Below are 18,636 nucleotides of genomic sequence, written 5' to 3'. Positions count from 1 at the left end.
ATGAAAGTTCAGACTATGTTTGGAGCATTAGGCTTCTTTGACAGCTGAACATTTAACTGGCATTGATCATGCAGCAGTGGAACCTGTTGTAACCATGACACAGCTTATGTGCGAGGCTCTGGGGCTCTGATTGGTCAGTGTGCAGTTTGAGATCCATCAGCCCACTGAGACCCAACAGGCCCTGAGCTCCCAGTTCTCAGTTTGAAACACTAAACACAGATTCGAGTGCACTGACACTAAGCTCTTGAAAAGAATGGGATCAACGAATGTTTCAAAATCAGTGCAGTTTCATTAGTTTATTATTTTGACTTTGGCTACTCATAGCCAAAACATTTTAGAGCCTACAAAAATGTACACTACCTTTCCAAAGTTTGGGGTTAGTAGGTTTTTAAAGAAATTATTACTGTATTAAATTAATCACAAGGGACAGTAAAGAAGTGTATTTAGCATAAATGTTGTTCTTCTGAACTTTATATTCATCATTGATGGTTTCCACAAAAATATTAAACAGCACAACGGTTTTCAACATTGATAAGAATAGGAAATGGTTCTTGAGTTCCAAATCATCAGATTACAATGATTTCTGAAGGATCACGTGAAACTGAAGACATGAGTAATGTTGCTGAAAATTCAGTTTTGCCATCACAGGAATAAATTACATTGTAAAATATTAAAATAGAAGTTCAAATTTTAAATTACAATAATATTTCAAAATATTGCCGTTTGATTTTGTTTTGTTTTGTTAAATCATATTAATGCAGCCTTTGTGAGCATAAAAGAGACAACTTTTAAAACCCAAACTTTGAAATGGTGTATACTTTGACAGAAGATGTGCAACTTGCATAACTGCATCTGCTTCTTGTAATATTACATTATACTACATCAGGTGACAGCAATTGACCTTTTTATTTGATTTATGTGCCTTTAGGTTTGTAGTTATATGACAAAAACCAGACAGGAAGTAAACGGACTGGTGGGATTAGGAAATAACCTAAGTCGCTCACAATGCAAAATTTATTTACCTAAAATAAATGAGTATTTATTACTAATGTATGGTCATCACCTTCAGGAAGGGCGTTGCTCATGCTCAGGACCGTCATCAGGTTATTCACATCGCTGTTGATGCTCTGTGCGACTCCAGGGTACTGCAGAAACCAAGAGTAGGTTACACTGGGCTCAGAAAATATAACACAGTAGCAGTTCATTTCGTAACCCAAAAGTTCAAACCCGTAAGAGCACTGACAACAAATCGCAACACAAAACATCTCCAGCAAAACAGCCTTGACCTTGTTGAACGCATATTGTTGGGTTAGTTTATTTCAGAACATTTCAAAACTGTTTGTTTTACTAAAAAAAGTTGAGAGGAGAGATGTCCAGATTATCTAATTATAAACATTCAGATCGATATCGTTTGCAAAATCAGTTAGCGGTAATTGCACTTTGGACTTCAATCAGTTGGTGCTCCAAATGAACCTTTTAGAAGACTTATAAATGGGCATTTTACAGTACATGTACGTAATAGGAGGAAAGCTTTATCTGTGGTTTTGGTGTGGAATGTGCTAACACAAGTGCAACATTGTACTACTGCTGCTTCAGATTAATGCTAACAAAGAAACCATGCTCCTCTGAATGATGTGATTATTACTTTACATTTCTGTTGCATGTAACTGATAGGAAATAAAACTAACAAATTTCACTAAATATAATGCAACTTATTCATTTAAAAAAGTATTATTTCTCTATTAAAAAAGAAAATAGAAATGGGTTATGAATAAAATCACCTTTGATTGACCAATGTCTATCAGCTGCAAAAAGAAAATCGTTTTATCTTGTGTGGTGTCCCATTAAAATGAACTGCAAGCTCACCTTAAAGCTGTAATGATAATCAAGTTTAAAATAGTACATTCAGTCTGCAACCAACCTGGATTTTCATGGCGACCTCTCGACCGTCTTTCATCCTGGCCAGATGGACCTGACCAATAGAGGCAGCAGCAAAGGGTCTTTCCTCAAACAGATCTAGTTTATCCCTCCAGTTTGGGCCCAGGTCATTGTTCAAAGCTTTCTGCACACATCAAAAAGCAAGAGATGTGTAGTTTATATAATTTTCAGATGTAGAACATTGAAATATTTTGTAGTTTAAGTAGATGGTACCATCATCTGTTTGATGGGCATGAAGTCAGCACTCTGACGCACACGTTCGAAGATCTTGGCCAGCTGTGGGTTGATGAATGCATCATCTGAAACATTAAACACACATCCAGTGTTGGTATAGTACAATGCTATTCTTCAACAAATGCCAAATGAAAATGATCGTGCTTTGTTTATAGTTGGTATTATCATCCTTCCTGGGTGATCCAATGACAAGTGCTCAATTGACACTTAACATTTAAAATAAATGTTTTCTATTTTAATATGCTTTAAAATGTCATTCATTCCTGTGATGGCAAAGCATATTTTTCAGTGTAACATGATTCTTCAAAAATCACTGAGAAACCGTGATTGAACAATGATATATAAACATGGTAAATCCAATGTAAAGAATGGCTTATTCACTGATAGGCGAGTAGGTGTCCCTGTGAGTAGCTGTTGTTTAGGACACATTAGTGTTTACACAACAAATGTGACGTGGTCAAATTTTTTCCTAACCTATGAATGTGGTTTGAATGATTGGATCGCTTTGTATTCTGTGCTGCCCACTTATGATTGGATCATTCAAGGCAGATGATGTTAATTCCAGGTATAATGGGTGCCTGTATTTTCTACCTCAAATCATTAAATTCATATAAAAAGAGAATTTTCAAATGCCCTACTGTACAATTTATTATTGCGTTTCATGTTGCTTAATCTCTCATAAATCTGTTGTCATATTACAGGTTTACTCGGTTGGCTGCAGTGCACAGTCAATCCATAACAGTAAACAAGATTTTAGAGATGGTTTCACAAGAAGAAACTATGACAGATGTACGCCACTGTAAACACTCGAGTCTTAAGAAGCCAGAGAGAGCGAGAGAGAGTGCTAAATAACAAATTTCTGGATTCAAACCCAGTGAAATGCTGAACTGCTACAGAGTTGAAGGCTTCGAGAGTTGAAGATATTACATTTTTCAATGACCGTCTCCGCGTACATCATAAGTAACTCTTAAAAAAAAATAAAGCTTATCTTTACGGTTGCCATGTTTTTAAAAAAAAATTTATGCTGGTTCACTTGTTTGACCCAGATTACTCGCGTTTTCTCAGCTGATAATGTCGCTGAAAAATGTGGGCTACTGAAACATATTTGGACAGGACTAGTTTTCCTGAAGGAGGTATGGAAAAAAACAAGTGTCAGTAAATCATGATGCTTTCCCTTCAGTTTTGTCACGTCTTGATGGGCGATTGTGTGTGCTGTCCTTTCAAAACTTCCTGAAGTGTAGAGTAAAGGTCACGTTTCTGGCATAGCTGTGGGCCTATTTTGAGCCTTGCTGATGCCAGCGCTGTCACTGTCCTTCACTGGCAGTCGTAGGATCTGCAGCTTACAAAATACTGCCTATCTTGATGAGAATGACGCGGTACATGAGTCCAGTGCATGAGCTGCGACCAACGTTTGGAAATGTCATGCAGGGAGGCCGTGCTACAATAATCTATGCACTGCATTCATGATCGGGTGACACAAATGCTTTCGTTCTTGCTTTCCAACACACACTAATGCACACAGAGTGGGGGAGAATGACCTCCCATGCCTACCAGAAATAATCAACATATTTGCACAGAGAAGACAGCCATTTGTGTCACAGAAGAAGTCAGACAATGTTTGAGTTACTAGTCAATGCAGATAGAAGTGGATTCAAGGACACAGTCACAAGAAGAAAATTTAGCATCCATTTTCCACGCTGTGTGGAAAATAACGAAAGGAAAGACACATGAGGTTATTTTATCTTTAGACGTTTGCATATCAGAGAGGAAATAAACCACATCTCCAATTTCTCTGCACCTTTCTGTAAGAGGATTACAGTCACTCATCATCAGGCTGTAAAACCGAAACAGGCCTCGATCACGTACCAGTCTAACTTGAGAGCGGCCATGACTTGAAGCAGCCGTGGGTTATGAATACTATCAGTCAAGGAGGACGCCTCAGTGGCCCCAATAAATCCTTGAGGAGTGACCTGGTTCAACGTGGTGACTTGTTATATGCAGTACAAACAGCATTCTCTTACCCTGTATACTGAGCATCTGACCGAGCTTGAGGGCCGCTCCACGCACTTTACACAATGTCCTGACGATACGCTCCGCGTTGGCCTCCGAAAGGAAGGGACTGCTGTCCAAAACGGCCTTCTTTTCACCTATTTGAAATTACAACACTGTTAACATTATGGACTGAAAATACAACTTAAAGGAATAGTTCATCCCATAAATGAACATTTTTTGAGCCTCAGGCCATCCAAAATGTAGATGGGTTTGGCGTAATTTAGCATTACATCACTTGCTCACCAATAGATCGTCTACAGTGAATGGGTGCCATCAGAATTAAAGTTCAAACTGCTGATAAAAACATCACAATAATCCACAAGTAATCCACACGACTCTAGTCCATCAGTTAACATCTTGTTAAACAAAAAAACTAAGTTTGTAAGAAACAAATCTATCATTAAGGCTTTTTAACTTTGTCCACCAACATATTTGATTAGAACTGATTTGGACTGTTTTAACTTGTAAAAGGTATATTTGATCTGTGCAGATTTTTATTGGAGAAAGCAATATTATGGATATTTTTAGCCCAAAGCAATGTTTTGAATTTAAAAATGTCTTGATGGATTTGTTTATTACAAATACTCAGGACTGGATTAATGTAGAATACTTTTTTGTGGATCATTGTGATGTTGTTATCAGGTGTTTGGACTCTCATTCAACAGCACCCATTCACTCCAGAGGATCCATTGGTGAGAAGGTGATGTAACGCTAAATTTCTCAAAATCTGCTCAGATGAAGAAACAAACTCATCTACATCTTGGATGGCCTAAGGGTGAGCAAAATTTCAGCAAATGTATATTTTTGGTAAATTATTCCTTTAAAAAACAAGACATTTCAACACAGTAACACCTAATGGAACCCATGTTTTTTTAAACAGAGGTCCAAAAATCTTAGACAACCACTGCATGTGCCATTTAAAACAAAAAAAAGAATCTGTGCTGCAGAGAACCAAACAAAACCCCACAAACGGTTGGATCAGGGTCTTCATTATCTCTGTGAGGACATTAGAGCTATTCCTGGATGTGATGATGAGGTCAAAGGTAATCATTATCCAGCATGTCGGATGTCTGCATATCTAGTTACAGGCCACTGTCCTCACACTCTCAGTTCCCATATGCAGTCAGACTGTCATAATGCAACTCTGTAGACAGCTAACCAATGAAATATCTGCAAATAACTAGTGTAACAGGAATCTAGCATTCTCTTAATGTGGTGAACAAAGCTTTGAGCCTTTAGTTGCAAGCAAGATTTTTTTTTAGCATTTTTCAATTATGACTGAGCGGTTAATGCCTACGGGCAAAAACTCAGCTCTGCAATGTAAAACAAAATGTTTGTGTTAATAATGTTAAATTAAAATGTAATAACTTTCATCACATTCAAAATGACAGCATGCTTAACACATTCATAATGATGCCATGCTACAAATGCTGTTTCACGTTGCCTTTAAACACACCAAAACAACAGTGGCGGTGTGTATGTCCAACTAAAGCTCTCTTTGAGGCATAAGAAGATTTGAAGTTGAGCTGAGAGATCCTGGATGATGGGAGGGGTGCACATATTTACATGCACAAGCGGTTAACAAGGTTAAACATTTCAAGAATGAGAGAAACTTAAGAAGAGTACATTTCAATGATATATTGGCATTTTTCATACCAATTACACAGATACATATAAATGTGCTGCACAAACAACTCTTTACTACATTAAAACTGCCTCTCAGCCTTGACAGCAGGCTAATTTAAGTGCACTTTAGATCAGGAAACTGTGTAAATGTTGCTGTGTATATTATTATACATACAGCTCAATTTAAGCAAACACAGACAGTCAAAAGAGTAATGGTGCTATCCTGTCTAAGAGTAAATAATACTATACGCACTAGATTTTCAGTACTGTTTGTACTGAAAGAGAGGACATAAAAAAAAAGGAAAGCTCTTTTCATTGCTATAAATGATGCACATTGGTTAAGATCAGGGTTGTTGTGGGTTCTGGTAGGTAGTGCACATGTGTTTATGTGTGGGTGACTTGAGTTTAAATACCCACAATCTCCTTCCTATTTTTTCATGTCTCCTCACTCACTATCTCTCTGGTAATGAAATGGTTTAAAGTCCAAAAACAAACAAACTAATTGCATGCAATTTATCTCTTGTAATCATACCATGCCTGATAGCACGTCAATAATCAATAAAATGTTCTAATGATTAATTAGCATACATTATACCGATCCAAATTGTAACTGTAAAGTTCAGTTGTAGTAGACAATACAATTGTCTTACCATTCTTGTCCTCTGATCTTAGGCTTTTCTTTGCCACTTCTGCCAAAGCTCCAATACCCAAACCCACAGCAAGACCTGCAAGGGATTAAAATACAAAAAGGAAATGGTCCATAATTCAACAGAAGTTAAATACTGAAACAGTCTTTATCTTATGGGATATTCGACTCAAAATGATTAATAGATGATAGAATAGAATGATAATAGATTACATTAACTTAAACTGTACTATATTAAAACAATGAGCCTTTTATAGGCTATAGCACAACGCCTGCTGGCTAAAGGAATGACAATGAATGTTTAGGAAAAAATAGCTAGAACACTTTATTTAGACCTACTTATTACTAAACTGTTTTCTGAGTCAGTGTTGGCTTCAAATATGAAGTTGACAATGCTGATTCGCCATCTATTTATAAGTAGCGTCTAATTACTATTTACACTTATTGCACAGATCTGCTACATTTACAGCATGTATAGAATGGGTATTTTCACTTAGTGTAAACAGCAAATCTCTAAAAATGCTGCTGTTGTTACTTAGTATAAATAGAATATATCATATTTTCACTTAGTGTAAAGCATGGATATTTGTACTTATAATAGTGTAAACAGCATCTATTGCTATTTTCACTTAGCAATGAAGTCTCAAAATCCAAATGAACCGAACAAGATTAATGCAAACAAGATGTCAATAAATGCATGTGTCACCTGATCCACAAATGCACGGATTCCTTTTTGCATGAGCAATTTATGATATAACATTTTTATACGCAAACATGTCTGTATTTGTTAAAATCGCTGCACAATCATTTAATCCCGAATTCCACAGACTCAAATTGAAAGACATTTGTTTGTGGTTAGTAAGATACATGCATAAAATGTATGCAGTACATGGATAATTGTACGTGCATCTATTAATCATTTTGAGTCTAATATCATCCCATATTATCTCACACCTCAAATCAGTACTTCCGCCATGTAAACAAAACTTAAAAAAAAAAGAGCTGTATCTCTTGGACTGATTTGTGAAAAATACCCACAACAACACTGGAGCTGTATTATGCCAACCTGACAAAAGGAAACACCGAAATAGCATTTCCAAACCACTGTGGTCAGCACATTTGCTGTGGCAGAGCTGAGAACCAATAACAAGCATTGGTGCAGTCTTCAATAGTTATGTAATTTTCTGATTACGCAACACTCCCGCTCTTGAGAAATTTAGGAGGGGCTTGAAATTGGTTGTAAATGAAGCAGTGAAACTAAACCTCAGTCTAAACCTACAAGAAACGGGGCCGACGTGTTTTCACCCTGGTGTTTTTTGTGTTGTGTGTTAACACACCTTACAGAAACACATGCAGTTTTATTCTGGTAAAGTTTTTCATTAAGACTGCTGGGGAAGTTCTAGGTCAGTTGTGGTTGATGATTAAACAGGTTCCTGTTTGTAAGTCCCTTTATGCCTGTGGGAGTTTAAGGACTTGAGGAAAACACAAGGCCCATGCCAGGGTGTTCAAACACTGCAACATCTGAAGCGCTATATTGCATTTCTTCCTCTTAGAGATACAAAACATTTGCATCCATTGCACACAGATAGGCTAATCCAAGCATTTACCCAAACCAGTAAGAATTTAAAAAATATTTAATTAAATTAAACTGTTATAATATTGCACACTATTACTGTTTTTAGAGTATGGTCTATTTGTGATAAAATAATTACAGCTTTGGTGAGCATAAGATATTAACCAAACTTACCAACCCCAAACATTTAAACTACTAGTTTATTACACTATAATTATAATTAATACACTATTTAGAGCTACTTATTTAAAATTCATAAACAGAGTAATATGTGCACATATTGTCATAGCAGGGCTCTTTTTTTGCACACTGGCACAAAGTGGCTAAGATGGCTTTCAGATAGCCTGATAGCATGACCAAGGACACTACGGGCCCAAGTCTCATGTTACAAAAACAGAGAGGTATGCTTCTCAACATAAACACAAGGTAAACAAAATGAACAAGCTGCTTAAAAACAGTTGTTAAGGCACTGATTTAAGGGCTAGCTACAGTCACTAAAATTGAGACGAAGAACGCAACCACATGAAAGCCTGCCAAAGTGACGTATACTATTCTTGGACGCAATTAATCACTATATTTAGCCATCCAACGAGAGCTAGAGGAATTGAGCCAGAGAACCGTTGAACTAGATAGCTCATGTCCAGGCGTGAGGTCAAGGTGAGGACAAAGGTCAGATATACCCATCACATTAAACAATTTTAAAATGCAAAAACTACATACAAATCACAATATTCAAACATAAATAATGTTTCCTCCAAGTTGTTAGCATAAGTCCCAAAATGTTTAAATTTTTTAATGTGACATTTCTATGTGAAACAAAATATTTATTATATTTTATTATCATTTCTGTTGCTGTTAATAATAATAATAATAATAATAATAACAACGTTTAAATTAGCAATGTTAAATAATAATTAAACATTTGGTTTAATATTTAATAATGTTATAATGTTTATGCCTGCTGAATTTGCTTAGACACTATACAATATTAACACACTTTTGAAAACTGGATGCCACATAAGTCATCTTGAATAGACTCTGTATCTTTGATCCCTAGAAGACATAAACACTTGTCAACACATTCCTCTTATAAATTCACTCAATCCCATAATGCTTCAGTAGTTTAGAGAAAGCTAAATGCAAGTACCCTGTCATATTTACAGGTCATTGCAAGTATACACATATGGGCTTGTAGTAAACAGGTGTCCAAAGATGTTTTCTTGCAACGGTGGCAGATAAGAGATAACGAACACTTCAACAAATCACCCAGCATGCACACACACCAACAGCAGCTCAGAGCAGATTTATATTTAACGTCTCAATAAGTGTTCGTCAGTGGAAAACTAGCGTGCAGCGAAACTTTGACAGAGAGCTACTGTGACCACCAGTGTTTAATGTTCCCATGTTACAGCACTTTTCACTCCAAACCCTCGGCTATATCCATCCATTCGCCGCCTGTAACTGTATTCAGCACTAGTCCTCTGAGAAATCACTGATAGACTGCCATTTGAAGAACAAAAGCGGGTAAAGTTACACAGCAGAATGGGACACTCTATCTCAAGGGAAACAGGTGATGCACATTCCCAGACCGTTTAAGCTCCATCACATAATCCAAAGCAGGGGCATCCACAGTCTACGATATTACTGGTTAAAACGCAGATTAACCTTGAGCCCTCAATCTGTCTGTGACATGCCTGCATGAGGAGAGAGACGCAATTCTCTTGAACAGGCCTTAGGTTAGAGCATGAATAATGACAATACCAGAAAAGACAGCAACCTGGACAGCCAAATACACCAATCCAAAAAAATGGCTCCAAAACACATACTCCGTATATTTTATATATTTGGTGGCAACACAGGCTGTACTAAATCTGAAGTGGACTTGAATGCACCATGCAAAAGCAAAGGTTTTCAGTTACTGATGGTATTGTAGAAATGCCCTAATTACTGTGATCAATGCTTAATTTATTCCTCCAATGTAAGAGCCCAGTAACAAGAGAGTTAGTAAGTGTAAAATATTCAGCTAGCCATGTGATCTTAATATCTCTGCTCACATAATGGTCAAAAAATTAACCATAATGGTTAAAATTTAGAGGATAGTTCACCCCAAAATTAAAATTGTCATCATTTACTCACCCTCCACTCGTTCCAAAACGGTTTGAGTTTCTTTCTTCTGCTGAACACAGAAGATTTTTGGTAACCAAACATTTAAAATATCTTTTGTGTTCAACAGTTGAAAGAAATTCATTCAGCTTTGAAGCAACTTGAGGGTGAGTAAATGATGACAGAAGTTTCGTTTTTGGGTCAAACTATTCCTTTAATACTTTAATTCAGCAAGGATGCATTACATTGACCAACAGTTAATACATCTATGATGTTAAAAATGTTCTTTTGAACTTTCTATTCCTCAAAAAAAAACAAAAAAAAAAAACAGAAAAAAGTATAACAGTTTCCACAAAAATATTAAGCAGCATAATTGTTTTCAACATTGATAATAATAAAAAATGTTAATGAGCACCAAATCAGCATATCAGAATGATTTCTGAATGATCATGTGACACTGAAGACTGGAGTAATGGCTGCTGAAAATTCAGCTTTGCCATCACAGGAATAAATTACATTTAAAATATATTTAAATAGAAAAACTGTTTTACTGTATTTTTTAATCAAATAATGCAGCCTTGGTGATCATAGGTGACTTATTTGAAAAACATTTTAAAATAACCTTACAGGCCCAAATGTTTCAACAGGACTACTGTACATACAAATACAGTACATAAATGTATAATAATTTCAGTAGCCTTACCTCCAAAATTCGCTAGTCTCCCAAGCCGTGTGACTGGTACCTTTCGCTCTCTTGCTCTTTCACTAAGCTACAGAAAGAAGAGACACACTGTAGACAGTTGTAGAGAACCAGACGCATTAACAGTGCTTCAATGTGTTAAGTGCTTCAAATGACAAAATATCCTTTTTAAAAGTACTAATTTCTTAACTCAAAATTACTATAAATTCTGTGATTTGTTTGATCCTACTAAGATAACATGAAATCAAAAGTGGTGTTTAATAGTCATACTGTATATGTGCTAGCGTACTCCTAAAACAAACTTTTACTGATATATGTAGATTGTCATGGATCATCAAGTTGTCTTTGGTATTGTTATTGCTTTGATGATTGTTATTTCCAATCATCAATATTAAGATTTACATTAAGAATAAAAAAAAAAAATAAAAAAAAAATGCCCAAGTTAAAAAAAAAAAAACTATGCCATAATTTATTTAAAATGCATATATTTCCAACCAAGCATACATCAAATCCATTAACATTTATTGACATATCACTTAAAAGTTACTAATTATAAAATTATAATTAAACTTTATTTGGAGTTTTTCCTGTATCGCACAATGCACATTTCTCAATATTATGCCTAAAATGTGTTTTAATATCACTATTAATAAGGATTGTATGAATTCTGTATAATATTATTCTATAAAAGCAAGCTATTTAAAGTGTACCTGAAGTATACCTGCAATAGTCCCACTTTAGCAGAGTCCAATATAATTAAGTATATATTTAGTTGGACTTCAACACTACTTCTGCACAATTAAAGTGTGTTAAGCACAAAATTAGCTGTTCCAATTTTTTATAATTTAAGTATAGTTACAGGGTATTTTTATTAAGCACATAAATATAGGGCTGTGCAATTAATCTAAATGCATTTTCGATTTCAATTATGAAACGATTATGAAAGTACAATAATCGAGATAAAACGATTATTATGGTCAAATACACGCAAAATTGTATCAAAATGTGGCGTTTGGTGATTATTCACGAAAACCCTTGTCGGTTATGTAATAAATGAACTTAAAGAGTTGAGAATACATATATAGCAGTAAATTGGATCCGTGTGGCTCTTAAAGTGACAGCATGCTATATTCCTGCTGCGACTGTGTGCATAATATTAATCAAACATTAAAAGACAAATTCAAAATCACACACTGCTCTTGATGAAGGACTTTTTGTAGTTTTAGTAAGTAACAAAAGAAGTTTAATTCTTACAGTGAAGACTATGTTGTTTTATTTGAAATTAGATTATTCATATATATCAAATCGCTATCTTTAAATAAATCATTCATTTAAAGTTTTGGTCATATGGCCCACTCATAATCATGTTAAATAATCGTGGTTACAATATTGACCAATATAATCGTGATTATGATTTTTGTCATAATCGAGCAGCCCTACATAAATATGTTAATATGCATTTATAGTATACTTAGCACAAAATAAATGTATTTCAAATACAAGTTAGTATTTTTTTCACTTGGGTGCTCTTATATCAATCAACTACTAACTTTAGGGGTAACACTTTTTATACTCATGCAAAGGAAGTTGCATTGCCACTATTATTATCCTCCGTAATGCATGACATATATAGGTGGAACAAATGACTAGTTACTCATGGGTGATGAAGGATTGGAAAAGGTCGCCTGTACCATTTGTTTATGTGGTTTGGAGCCATTTCGCTTCGCCTCCCTGGCTTTTTCTATGTCTTCAGCTGTGATACCTCCCACAGAAGAGTGGTCCTGGTGATAGAACCGCGTTTGTCCAGTAAACTGGCTTGTAGGGTCCTTGTAACCGTCGAACAGCTTTGATTTTCCTGAGGCCTGGCTGTATGTGTGCGCAGCACCTGTGTTAGCGTCCCTGAAAACTGAATCACTGTCCAAACCTCCCTGCGCAGGGCTCTCAAAGTTCTCCTCTGAAGCTGTGAAATCATACTTGGAGTCCATGTCTGTGTTGAAATCAGAAACACTCTGCTGACCGCCTGTGAATTCCTAAAAAAAAAGGAAAAAAAGAGAACATCTTTTAATTATTTCATGTTTTCACAACTATGAATGCTATATCTAATGCTATATTGTAAATATAGGCATGGCTAAAGGGCGCTGTTAGACACAATGTTATACATTTCATAATAAGCGATGAGTTATGCATTTCTGATGTTTGATAAGGAAATTTCAAAACACTTTGAAATGCACAATCAGTTCCAGAGGCTTTGATAGCACAAATAGCTCTGAAGGCAGTAATCCAATCTCCAGGTAGGCTTAAATTTCATTTGCATGATCGTATTGTTGAGAGTTATTATATCTTAGATGTGTTGTGGAGAAAGACAACAGAGGTGTAACCCAACACTGTTATAATGCACGCTGGATTAGACAAAACCATACTGGTGATTAATTGGGGAATAACAGATGCATGTAAACGTAATACACCAAAGCAATGAGTCACGAAAGGCCTTGGTGAAAAAATAAATAAAACCGCTATTATTCCAGGCGTAAGTGTCACATGATCCTTCAGAAATCATTCTAATATGCTAAATGGATGCTCAAGAAACATTTCTTCTTGTTATTATGTTGAAAACAAGCTTCAATTAATAAAGTTCAAAAGAAGAGCTTTTTTTTTTTTTTTTAAACAAGTAACATTGTCATAACATAACTTAATACATTCTTGCTAAATACAATTATTTAAACAAAATCTATTTAATAAATTTAATTTATATTGCTATAATTATAATTATTCAAAACCATTTGTGGACTGTTTGCAGCAATACTTTGTAGCAACCTGTCTCATTACTACAGAATTTAACTGATGCATTGTCACAGGCACACTGACTATTTTAAAACAGCATCAAACATTTCTCATTCGATATAAATTTATAGCCAGAACTATCCATTTTATAATGGAAACTAATACCATTTGTAAAGGTACCCACCTGGATCTTCTGCATGGCCACGCTCATGCCCTGTTCAGCCGTCATCTGCATGCTCTGGCTCACAGCTTGGAAGCCACTACTGCGCACAGAGCTGGCCTGAGTCTCGATCACGGCCTGGCTGAGCTTGGCTAGGCCTCTCATCAGCAACAACATGTCGCCTGCCATGTTGGTTCCTCTTTACACCTACTATACAGGAGAAAAGGAAGTGATTCAATAGCCTCAACTGTTTTTAAGATGACAAGGATAGTAGAAAATCGTCACTAATTTTATGAGTTCAAAATGGAAAAAAAGAATAACAAATAAACTCACATATATAACATTTGTTACTGAGGTACAATCAGTTGGTAATACCATGGTACATACTGTACCATTGTACTAAATGATTACCATAATGGCATACAGTACCATGATATTTACATGGTACTCTGAGGCATTTCAAAGAATATTATGGTACTACTATAGTACATGTATTAATACGTTTCAAGAAAACCATGACAGATGAAGTTTACCATAGATACAGAGAAAATGTAAGAAAAGAAAACAAAAGTATTATAGCCATGTTACTGAATGATTAACAAAATTGAACATTATAGTCATGTTTATATAGTCATATACAGTTATGGCCAAAAATATTGGCACCCTTGGTAAATATGACCAAAGGCGGCTGTGAAAATTAATCTGCATTGTTAATCCTTTTGATCTTTTATTTACACTTTTTATTTCACAAAAATCTAACCTTTTATTGGATAAGAATTTAAAATTAGGGAAATATCATTATGAAATAAATGTTTTTCTCTAATACACATTGGCCACAATTAACGGTACCCTTTTATTCAATACTATTTGAAACCTCCATTTGCCAGTTTAACAGCTCTAAATTTTCTCCTATAATGCCTGATGAGGTTAAAGAACACCTGACGAGATCAGAGACAATTCGTTCATCATATAAGCCCGCAACATCAAAAACACAGCAGTATATTTCATTGTACACATGGGGTACTTTTTTATCCCTGTGTTCACCAAACTCATCTTGAGTGTCTGCTGCTAAAAAGGTCATTTTTTTAGTTTCATCTGACCATAGAAGCCAGTTCCATTTGAAGTTCCAGTCTTGTCAGATAACTGAATATGCTGGAGTTTGTTTTTTGATGAGCTAGGATAATTTTTCTTGAAACCCTCCCAAACAACATGTGGTGATGTAGGGGCTGTTTGACAATTAGTTTTTTTTTTTAAAGGTTTTCTGACCCTGAGACTCAACTATTTTCTGCAATTCTCCAGCTGTGGTCCTTGGAGAGTCTTTAGCCACTCAAACTCTCCTTCTCACCGTGCATTAGGATGATATAGATATGCCTCTTCCAGGCAGTTTAGTAACATTTTTTGTTGGTTGGAAATTCTTAATTATTGCCCTGATGGTGGAAATGGTAATTTTCACTGCTCTAGATCTTTTCTTAAAGCCACTTCACTAATTTGTGAAGCTCAATTATCTTTTGCTGCACATCAGAAATATATTCTTTGGCTTTTCACATTGTGATGGATGATTAAGAGAATTTGAGCTTTGTTTTCCCTCCTATTTATATTTCTGTGAAACAGGAAGCCATGGCTGGATAATTTCATGTTCATAATCACGATGTTGTGCTCAAAATTGTGAATATGAATGGGAATATACTTCATAGATATTAAAACAAGAGTGTATTTCCAGTAAATTGTGGTTATATTTCATATACATCGTAACATCACTGTTCAAGTAAATTTGTTTTGGAAAGAAATTAATACTTTTATTCAGAAAGTATTGAATTGATGTATTAATTTTTTTTTTTTTTTTTAAAGACAATAGACATTTGTCTTCTTTTGAACTTTGTGTATTAAGCAAAAAAAAAAAAAAAAAAAAAATTATATTATTATATATATATTAAGCAGCACAAATGTATATTTTTTGTTTGTGCAGAGCCACCAAAGCAATGTAGTGTGGAGTGTAATAAGCAAGCAAAAACATGTATAAAACATGTATAACAATGCATTGTACATGTTTTTATATTTAATAATGTCTCATGTTGTCTCTTTAAATCAACCAGTGTCATCAGCCATCAACAAAACAGCTGTTATCACAGTTCTTGGCATCTCTATCAAAGGTTAAATGTTTTCGCAATGAGACAAGTGTCAAAGCCTTTAGCCAATGACTGTCTTACAAAGTGGCTGCAGACACTGAGTCAATCACAAGAGCTATGAACTTGCGATTCAGTCTGAACGCCCTTGTAAAACTTCATGATGAATGGGTCATTTTGTATTCTGTCAGCTCCCCACTATAAAATGGTCTTTACTTTCAAAGCAAGGTGGAAAACGCAAGAGGTTTTGTACCAGTAAACTCTGAGGCTTCGGAGCGCAGACACAAATAAGCTTAACCAAGGGCAGGGGCTGGATAAGAGCTTGACTCTCCTGTAAATAAAGAGCTTTAAACTTGGCCTCTTTCCCGAGGTAAAAGCTCTCAAAAAGACCTTGAGCAACTTGGCATTCCGTAACATTGTAGTCGAATACCTAATTCTGAAATGTGATCATCCCTCAATAGCCAACAGGAAGATATGACATTAGAAAACAAGGATGTATTCATATCCACAATATACATGATTTCAGGTTCTTAACACAACTAGCACGTGGACAAACTCAACCACACTAAAGATCTTTGCACACCGAGTCCGAACTTCTCATCAGAAATTTTCGCACTTTAAAAAATAAAATACAACCTCACATTGTGGCAATCATGTTTACATAAAAATTCAGATCAGGTTCAACTTTCTGCGTTTTCACATCCGTAGCAAGCATTTGGAAAGGATGACGAATACAAAAAAATAATAATTTCGGAGGACTCCATGTGGAAGAACCTTTACTGACCAGATGTTTGCTTTAGTCTTTCTACAACGTTGATGAGGATTAGCATTAGCAATGTATAATGAAATTCATGATTAACAATGCGTTCCAAGAGAACAACATTTTCATTTGGTCACTCTCATGTTCACTGATGTTGGCCCTGGGTGTAAATAAATGATTGTTAACACATTTTCAATGTTCAAATATATGTAAGTCCATGTTTTTCACCCTAATCTAGTAAACTAGGTGTGGTTTGGCAATGCACCAGCATTCAGTACTGTTACACCTGAGAGAGGCCCGCATGCCTAGACATATCTGCATATTTGCAACCGAGACATTTAGCAGGTCAAACTGACAATGCTTATTGCAAACACTAAACGCTCTGTTGGTTAACAAAGGAACACGTTGCAAAAGTTTCAGAAACCCACTGTGGAACAATTGCAACATGTTTAAGGCATGTTTAAGGCATACAAGTCAAACTACAATACCATACAAAAAAAAGGTTATTTTTGAAAGTAATGTGTTATGCTGAAAGTACAGTAAAAACAGTAGTATTGTAAAATATTATCATTTAAAATAAGCATTTAAATTGCTTAAATATTTTATTTAAATAAATAACATTTAAATATATATATATATATATATATATATATATATATATATATATATATATATATATATATATATATATATATATATGTATAATGTATATATATTATTATTTTTAAACAATTTGAAACAGCCTTTTACAATCGTACACATTTTTCCAAATTCCATACAACCATAAGATTGCTGCATTTACTCTACAAAAATAAATCAGTTTAAAAATAAATAGTTTTGAAATGATCTTTTCAATTATGATTCTTACATCCTTCCAAAATAATTTAATCTTTCTGCATTGCCAAATACAGTGAAACAAAGTTCCTCTAGCTTCCATACATTTTGTGCATATGTCTGGCATGTTTTTATTATATCTATTTAAATCCACCGGTGTTACATACGTCCGCTAGGGCTGGGACTCGATTCCAAAAAGAATCGATTCCGAGGCGTTGGGAATTGAGAGTCGATTCCATTAGGCGGAATCGACTCCTCTTTAAGAATTTTTTTTTTTTTAACACAAACCGCAGCCTGTAGCTGATTTCATTTGTCAACACAATCATGTCACCTGTAAAGAAATTAAGTTCAGACTAAATAAATGGATCCAGTCGTAACACAGAGTGGTTTAGGTAGGATGATTATTTCAGCATTGTGTAGCAATCAGCGCAATGGCTGACCCAATGAAATCTTTAGAATCGGTTGCTGGGCGGGGTTTGATCTTCCTCCTTGTAGTTTAGGACAAGAAGAATAAATCAGATTTCTTACACTGCTTTTTAAAAAACAACCACGTACAGTATGGAGACTGCCGCTATCAGTGACTACGTTTACAGGGGCAGCAGTAATCTAATTATTGACCTTATTCTGAATAAGACAATATTCTGATTAAGGTGATTACATACATGAGTTGCTTTCAGATTATTCCGTTCATGTTCCCGTTTTACGTGTTACAGATCGATTAATGGCACGCATCATTACGTCTCCATGCCATGCAGTCCAACGTTTCTTCCAGAATTATCAACATACAGTTTGTCTTCGTTATGGTACTATAAATAGTTTTGGCTGTTTCATTTTCAAATTATACGAAAGCTACGAGTCACTTCGTCGTCGTATTAACAACGTTAATAGTTAGATTAAGGTGTGTAGCCTACATGTCTGTAATGCAGTCCGATAATGCGACTAAAAATAGGAATAATCCACGTCTTAATTCAATTTGCGTTTACTTCTATTATGACTTTAGCCAGATTAAGGTAATTAGAAATCACTGTTTACATGGTAGTTTCTTAATCAGAGTATTGTTTTAGGCTAATCAGGTTCATATCGGAGTATTGTTGTCCATGTAAACA

General features: G+C 35.2%; 1 protein-coding gene across 2 annotated transcripts in view; it reads right to left on the bottom strand.

The window, feature by feature from the left end:
* Positions 1-18,636, bottom strand: part of LOC306843912 (atypical kinase COQ8A, mitochondrial) — a 30,792-nt gene that overhangs the window by 7,006 nt on the left and 5,150 nt on the right. The window contains exons 2-9 of one of the 2 annotated variants that reach the window (XM_079375625.1): positions 13,838-14,023; positions 12,564-12,902; positions 10,876-10,942; positions 6,501-6,575; positions 4,194-4,319; positions 2,152-2,237; positions 1,922-2,062; positions 1,064-1,145 (exon numbers count right to left, since the gene is read on the bottom strand). In XM_079375625.1, the coding sequence (XP_079231751.1) occupies positions 1,064-1,145; positions 1,922-2,062; positions 2,152-2,237; positions 4,194-4,319; positions 6,501-6,575; positions 10,876-10,942; positions 12,564-12,902; positions 13,838-14,002 (1,081 nt within the window). In that variant the 5' untranslated portion in view covers positions 14,003-14,023. The remainder of the gene's footprint in view (positions 1-1,063; positions 1,146-1,921; positions 2,063-2,151; positions 2,238-4,193; positions 4,320-6,500; positions 6,576-10,875; positions 10,943-12,563; positions 12,903-13,837; positions 14,024-18,636) is intronic. The other variant, XM_079375626.1, reaches the window with a different exon arrangement.

This window comes from Barbus barbus (assembly GCF_936440315.1).
Source record: "Barbus barbus genome assembly, chromosome: 24".
NCBI classification, from domain to species: domain Eukaryota; kingdom Metazoa; phylum Chordata; class Actinopteri; order Cypriniformes; family Cyprinidae; genus Barbus; species Barbus barbus.
This window is presented reverse-complemented; position numbering and strand designations above follow the sequence as displayed.